General features: G+C 53.0%; 1 protein-coding gene across 1 annotated transcript; it reads right to left on the bottom strand.

Moving 5' to 3' along the window:
• Positions 1–2,152: 2,152 nt before the first annotated feature.
• Positions 2,153–7,340, bottom strand: Thy1 (Thy-1 cell surface antigen). Its single transcript, XM_028784000.1, has 4 exons — positions 7,255–7,340; positions 4,870–4,931; positions 3,832–4,167; positions 2,153–3,423 (listed from the first exon to the last, which is right to left on the bottom strand). The coding sequence occupies exons 2-4, from the start codon at positions 4,904–4,906 to the stop codon at positions 3,311–3,313; spliced, it is 486 nt and encodes a 161-aa protein (XP_028639833.1). The 5' UTR covers positions 4,907–4,931; positions 7,255–7,340; the 3' UTR covers positions 2,153–3,310.
• Between the last annotated feature and the right edge of the window lie 590 nt (positions 7,341–7,930).

Below are 7,930 nucleotides of genomic sequence, written 5' to 3' on the forward strand. Positions count from 1 at the left end.
GCCACTCTGAACAACTCAGTTCTTCTATTTGCTTGTTTTATATGTAATCTTTATATCAGAATTTAGTAAGTCAGCTTTTAGATAGCAGTGGGGTCATACCTGAGAGCTGAGTACCTGGTAGTGACTTGAGGCTGGAGCCTTGATAGGTGGAGTCATGGTAGAGGAAAGCTGGACCATTGTTACCCTGAGTACTCTTGCGCTGAGCAGGAGGGCACCAGAGATGCTCTAGCCCATACTAGCACTCAGAAGGCACTCAGCCTGCTGTTCTATCAGGAGTGAGCATGGGAAGATGTACCTGCCCCACAACAGAAAAGCTATATGCTCAGACAGGAGTTGTATTTTGTGCCAAGGGGGCAGGAAGATGCATGTCACAGAGGCTGTGATGTATTCCCTGTTGGCCAGTGAAAGTCCCCACCTTTCATGGAAATCCCCTTGGCCTTTCCAAGGGAGCTCTGGAGGTCAGGGAGACTGCTAGAGTGATGGCCTGTGCAGTCTGTCTCAGTAGGTAACCCCATTTGAATGGAAGGTACACAGAGGGGTAGTAAAATACATTTTAAATAAACTTTCTGAAAAACAACGTTGTGTGTCCCCAAGGCAGGGACATTTGATGCTCTTGAGCAGGAATTCTAGGACTTAAGGTAGGGTGCTAAGTGGTTAGAAAGGTAGAGAGAGGTTAAGGACCGTGAGCAAGTGGGTAGGGGGTCTAGGACACATGGGCAGGAGCCCCAGGCCTTTCTAAGTGACATCTTACAGCCTCTACAAGACTTACTGATTTGGCCAGAGGGACTGATGGGTGTCATGGCCAGCTGCTGAAAGCCTTTAACATTCCTGTCTACATTATGATTGTCTTGGGTTGGTTTCAATTGCAAGGAAGGCCTGCCTGATGGCTTTTCCTCCCTCACCCTCTCCTGTCCTCCTGGTCCACAGTCCTTTGTGGCTTCTTAGGCTGACTGGATTCACTCTAGGCCTCAGAGTCTACGACTCCGAGATAGCTTCAGAGAGCAACCCCAGCTCCCTAACAACTGAGAGTGTGGCCACAAAGATCTTCAGGGAAGATTTCTGAGTGTGACAGAGACCGCACAAGGAACGTTACCTGGGTGCCGGTGTCTCACATTGATCTCTCGTCTGAGGCTTCTAATCTGGCCTCCCATCACTCGACGGGTGGGACTTCCTAAGCTTGCCTGGTGTTGTCACTCCTTTTCCCCTGAAAAGGTTTTCTTACAGACTTCTCTGGCTTGACACTTGTAGCTCCAAGTCAGTGCTGAGCAGGGAGCCTGGATCCCTTTCCAGGACAGCTCAGGCTTGGCTCTACCTGCCAAAGGGCTGGTAGCCTCATGGCCTGAGGTGGGTGGCTTCTTCAGCCTTCTTCAGGCATGGTCAGGCAGGAGGCCAGTGCAAAGGCAGGAAGACCGGGAGCGATTGGTGTTAATTTAGATATGGATGTTTAAGAAAAATGTTCAGAGAATTATTCTATTCATGCTAAATACCAAGTGATTCAACTTCCTCCCCCACATTGCCTGTCAAAGTACGGTTGGGCTGTCTCAATAGTTCTCTGCAAATGGATCCCATTACAACCCAAACCCAGGATGGCCTGTGGTGCCTGTTGATATTTTACTCATTACTTTTTTAAGGAGAGATCCAGGGATGGGACCCCATGTTTCCTACGCCAGACCATTCTCAAGTGGTTGCTTTTGGATTGAAGGCCTGCCTGATGCCTGTCATCCTCCGTCCCTCCTCCCTCCCCCAGTCCCTCCACTGTCCCTGCTTCAGGGCTCCAGGGCGTGTCCTCTCAGCAGACAGGTCTTAAGGCTGCATTTCTGTAGAGCTAGGGCTGTGAAGGCAAGGTATATACTTCAGCACAAAATCCCTGGCAGCCAGGATTGGCTACATGGCTGGGCTCATGTGTTGGTGTGCGAACTCTGCTGCTGTCGCTGAATGAGTCAGCAGAGAGAACAAACACACATCGACTTGGGCAATGATTTCATATCGGAGTCACTCTCAAGAGAAGCCCAGCATAGGGAGCTATAAAAAGAGGGAGACAGGAGGCAAGGGGATAGGGAAGTCTGGGGTACCCCAGAGTCCTGTTGGACACACAGAGGCACATAGCCAAGCCATCAACCTTGGAAGAGCACAGGAGAGACAGACACCAGGGCAGACTCCAGAGGCTTGGTTTTATTGTGCGTTTTTTTTTTTTTTTCCCTCGGTGAGACGCTGTAAGCTGTGGTAGTATTACACACAGTGATGGGACAGGCAGAGCTGCCAGTGGGGAAGAGGATGCTTGGAAAAGCTATCTTCCAAAAAGTATGCACCCTGGATCTCACTCCACCACCTGCCCCCAAGATTACGAGGTCCTGTAAGAGGCAGGTTGCAAGACTCTGGCCGTCTGGGGGATCAGGGACAGCAAGAGGGACTGGCACAGAGGGGCAAGGGGAAGAACAACAAAGAATCTCCCTTAGCAAGCTGGGTCCAACTGGATGGTTCTAGGATCCCCTTCCTGCACTGGCTTAGATCCTGGGGTCAGAGTTCTGGCTCCTTGGGAGTAAAGAAGGGGGATTCGTCGTCTTCTGACACCTTCACTATAGGCAGTGGCCTTTAGAGACAGCAGGCTCATGTTTTAGAGGAAGGGTGATCCCTCCTCAACCTCCTACCCCTTTCCCCCAACATTCCCTGGCTGAACCTGTGTCTTTACTGAGTGTGCCCTGGCCCAAGAGCCATAGGGGGCTTGCTTCTTCAGTGATGGGAGGGGGCGTGTGAGTGGCAGCTGAGAATGACCAGGTAGAATCTAAGTTCTCTTCCTCATTGGATGGTCCCCAAAGGCTCAGCAGTGATCTCCTATCTTGAGGCCCCCCTCCCTGCCCATTGGGTGATTCTTTCAACAGAGTATGACTGTACCAGGCACAGACACAGTCTAACTTCCCTCATCCGTATCTCTTTCAGGCATCTGGCTTGGTTGGCAAGGAGGAACTTGCCCCAGGGACTGATATCCTGCCTCCCCTACCCATCGTACGCCCTTATGTTCTTTCTATCAGGTCCTCCAGGGAAGAACAAACTCAATAATCAGAAGCAGCCCTGGAATACGGAGTACAAAATGACAGCTAATGGTATGCATCGAGGGTGAGGTGGCAGGGGTGGGGAGGGGTTGGGGAGGTGATGGCATGCAGCACTGGGGTTCCTCAGGAGGGACAGGGTCCCCATTTCTCCCCATGTTTCGAGATATTTGAAGGACTTGGGGAGGGAGTCAGCTGACCTGGAGAAGCAAGACCTCTGCAGTGGACCTCAAGGTTTCCTGTTTCTCCTTGGGCCCAACCAGTCACAGAGAAATGAAATCCATGGCTTGGAGGAGGGAGAGGGAAAGCAGGAGGAGCAGTATCCATGAAGTGTTCTGAACCAGCAGGCTTATGCCACCACACTTGACCAGCTTGTCTGTGGAGAGAGAAGGGGAACGGGGAGATCAGGACTCAGGCGGGCAAAGACAGCGCCAGGTGTTAGCTGTTCAAGGGAGCTAGCTGGTGCTTTGACATATTAGCGGCTCCACTTGACGGTGTAACAGAACCTCCACACCACAAGAACTGCGCCACCTTTCCCATTTACAGTTTCCTCAACTGTGTTTTTACTACAAGCTCTCCCTGTCTGGCCCCTGATCTTGCCCCACTCACACAGAGGGCAGTGGATCCCCAGGGGAACAGCAGTTAGGGAAACACGAGAAGGCTATAGCACCCTTCTTCTCTCAGCCCCAGCTAATGGAGGCTGTCCCCCCTACCCCCCATAGGTCCATTGGCTACCCTAGCCTGGCTAACCCGGACATTTCATCTTTTGGGGGATCAGTCTCACCTCTATACACATGGAGAGTTTTATTGAAGCTTGTGGGATTTGGGCCCGAGACTCGAAGCTCACAAGAGTACTCCCCCTCATCCTTGGTGGTGAAGTTGGCTAGGGTAAGGACCTTGATATAGCGATCCTTGGTGAGAGTGATCCGGGAGCGGTACGTGTGCTCGGGTACCCCGAGGGTGCCTGAGAGCACGTGCTTCTTCTTCTCTCGGGTCAGGCTGAACTCGTGCTGGATGGGCAAGTGGGTATTGTTCTCATGACGGCAGTCCAGGCGAAGGCTCTGGTTCACCAGGCAGGCTGTCAGGCTGGTCACCTTCTGCCCTCGGGACATCTGCAAGACTGGCACAGCAGTGCCTTCTCTGAATTGGGGGAGATAAAGACCCAGGGCCTCCCACCTGCAGGAAAAGTCGACTTGACCTGGGAGGATGTGGGGTTCGCACTCACCCCTGGGGTATTGGTGGGATGTTCTACCACCCGCAGACTCAAATTCCCATCTAGTCTACGGAAGTTCTGCACCCCAACAATGTGTTTCAAGAACAGGAGATCACAAGGAGTATAGTGCTTTGTTGTTGTTTTGTTTTTAATAGTTTTTCAAAAAAGAGTTTCTCTGTCTTGAGAACAGCTCTGGCTATCCTGGAACTTGCTCTTGAGGAGCAGGCTGGCCTCAAACTTACAGATCCACCTGACTCTGCCTCCTGAGTGCTGAGATTAAAGGTGTGCACCGCCACCACCGCCCAGCAAGAGGAGTTCCTAGATCCAGTATGGAATTTCCAATATGTCAAAGACCACCACAGGCAGGTGATCAGTGAGGTTGAGGCTCGCCTCCACCCCGCACCCCCAGCCACCTGTGCCTCTGAGACTATGGCAAAGAGGCTACTTCCCAGAATGAGAGGAGCCAGAATGGGGGGAGCCAGAATGGGAGGAGCTAGAATGGGAGGAGCCAGAATGGGAGGAGCTAGAATGGGAGGAGCCAGAATGGGAGGAGCTAGAATGGGAGGCGCCAGATGCCTTAGAATGCCAGCCCTGACCCTTGCCCAGTACCTGAAAACAGGAGAGCGATGCTGATGGCTGGATTCATGGCTCCAAGAGTTCCGTCCTGGATTCTGCGGTGGGGAAAGCTCCAGGTCAGTCAGATGATAGGACAGGTGGGTTCCCTTTTACTGTGAGGGCTTGGGATCCACGGAGCACATGATGGACAACACCTCAGCCCCTCTCTTTATCCCCTTCTCTTGGAGGAAGAGAAAGCCAAGGAGATGGGAGCCCATGTCCTGGGTGTGTGTCAGTGCTGTCCCTGAATGCCTCCCTGCTGGGTGACTTCATTACTTTCCTCTGGGTCTTAAGACCTACAGGGCTCACACCTTTGATCCCAGTACTCTGGAGGCAGAGGCAGATGGCCTTCCAGGCCAGCCTGGTCTACAGAGTGAGTTCTAGAACAGCCAGGACTGCACAGAGAGAACTCTCTTGAAAAACAAAAACAAACCCAAAAAACAAAAACAAAATTTTTTTGATTTGATAAGCTTTTACTGTCTAATGGGTCTGACTGTATGCTTCACGGAGGCTAATCTCTGTCATATTGCTTTGTAGCCAGTCTCCAGAAGTCAACCAGTTTTTGCAAATGAAAACTTTCATATCTATTAAACAAACAAACAAAACCCCAAACACCTCCCTTAAGCACCAGTTCTTGTTCAGAAGATGATCCCCAATGCCCAGGTCAGCCCTAGCCTATAGCAGATACTCAGATACTTGTTTATTTATTTATTTACAGGGTTTCACTATGTAGCTTGGGCTGGCCTCAAACTCACTAAACTGTCTCAGTCTCCCGAGAGCCGGTGTTATAGGCATGTACCTCCTCCTGGCCTATTATTTTATTGAAACTGTATCTCCCAATGTATCTCATGATGTCCTGCCTCAGCCCCTTGAGAGCAGGATAAAAGATATTTACTGGATAAATGAGGTTCTCTGAACCTTACACTCAGATAGGATTGTGATGGGGTCTAAGAAAATGGTAAGTATCCAGCATTATGTCCCGGGTGTTAAGTGGTCCAGAAAGCTTAATGGTTAGGGATGAGGTCAGGCAAGTGAGGTGCCACAGAGGCCACAGGACGTGAGTGACAAGCCACTCTGATTGTACATAAGCCACAGATACTTGCAAATGGCCAGCTCTTGAGTGTTCCTGGGGCTGCAGTTTTCTGGTCCTGGGTTCATAGCTTCCCTGCACAGGTTTTCTGCCTTTCCCGCAGTGCCCTGGCTCAACACATTGGCAGGCAGTCTAGCCTGTCCTTGCCCAGGCACAGTCTGCTAGAGTTCTGGAGCTCCACCTAGGCGACAAACAGGGCCACTCTGCCATTCTCGCAGTTGACGGTCGGGGTGGGGGGTGGGGGCGGAAGAGACTAGGGTCCCTCGGATGGGCTATGACAGTGAATGTCATCTCAGCCTGGGGAGGAGCTGCGACCAGGAGCCGGATCCCAAGGCACTGTGACAGAGAAAGGGGACTATTTATTTATTTATCTTAGAGACAAGGTCTCCTTAAGAAGCCCTGGTGAGCTTGGAACTCGTGATATACCCCAAGTTGATCTCCAACTCCATCCGTCTGCTTCCACTTCCCGAGGGCTGCCGGATGCTACAGGGCTTGGATCTGCTAACACTGGGTGACGGAGGAGGGAGTGCGGGCTTGGGATTCAGGGGAGGGAAGTGGGAACACTAGACAACAGAAATGGGGCTGGAGAAGCCTGGCAGAACTAGACAGAGGGGTAGCATGATCTGGCAGAAGCGCTGCAGTTTGTTTCCGGCACCCCGAATCTCATACCCAGCCCACCTAAGCCCGCACCCAGTCAAACTTTGCGCCCTTTCCCTGTGGCCCCGCCTGGCTAACCCCACCCTGCTGCTATTTCTGCATTTTAATCTTCTTCTACCAGTTGAGGTTCTCCTCCCTCCACCCACCCCCACACCGCTCGCTCGCATCTTTTCCAGGTTTCCCTTCCCCCGCGCCTGCCACCCAGTCTCCTCCCGCAACATTGCGGTTTTCTTACCTGCGGTGCCCTGCACCCAACCAGACACGAGGTCACCCGACGGATACTCTCTCCAGCTCGCCACCCACCTCCTCCCTCTATTCGCACCACTAAGGCGATCTGAGCTAGGGGGGACCTCTGGGTGGGAGGCAGAACCAAAGGCTGTCCTCGATGTCCTTCCTCACTGTTCTCCTCCCTCACCCACTCTTAGAAAGCACTCGTCAGCAGGAAAACGCCCGTGACCCTGCACAGCCTTCCACTCCCGCCCCGGTCTGGGAGCACCTTCCTTCCCCACTTCCCGCGCCCCCATATAGGAGCGCCCTGGTATCCTTTCCCAAAGCTGTAGCTGGGGAAGGCTTGCATCCTCGCCCTGCGACTGTCCTTGCATGCTCGGGTCCCTCCGGGCTCCTGATCTCACCTGGACTCCCCTAGCTGCAGCCTCCTCCTGGTGCGCCAACGCCTCCAGTTGCTGCACCCAGCGCGAAGCCCGCAGTTTTCACTAGGGGTGGGGAGAGAGGGGGGAGCAGGGAGGGGCTCTAGAGTCAGCCAATCGGAGGCTGAGGGAAAAGGATGGAGGGGGTGGGGTGGTCGGCGAGGGCTGACTGGAGGTGTTCCGTTTTGGTGTCCAAAGTGACTTGCTGGTACTAAAAGACACTCTCAGCCTTGTGGTTGGGCAGGCTCGCCCAGGGAAAAGACAGTTAGGGACCCTGGGGATCGGGGTGAGGCAGCCTCCTTTCCATGCCCGGGATGCTTTCCTTTTAAGATCGTAACCCTTTCTTTGCTAGAGCCTTCAGAAGCCTGGATAACTGGAGGGAGGCCCTCCAGCTCCCCCCCCCCCCCCCACTTTGCTTCTAGGCCGGAGACCTGCTCTTGAGCCTCCGGTGACAGGTTTTGGTTGGTCTCCATGCTAGAGCAGCCCTTGGAAGCAAGGTGAGGGGTGCACCTGCCTGGCCTGTCTCTGCTTCTCAGGCATGCATACCTCCAAGTCCTCAAAACAGAAACAATGGTTTCTGCTTATGACTCCAGATCTTGAAGCCGCACCTACCTTTTCCCTCCCTCCCTCCCTCCCTCTCTTCCTCCCTCCCTCCCTCCCT

The sequence above is a fragment of the Grammomys surdaster genome, unplaced genomic scaffold (assembly GCF_004785775.1).
Source record: "Grammomys surdaster isolate TR1022 unplaced genomic scaffold, NIH_TR_1.0 101859, whole genome shotgun sequence".
Lineage (NCBI taxonomy): Eukaryota > Metazoa > Chordata > Mammalia > Rodentia > Muridae > Grammomys > Grammomys surdaster.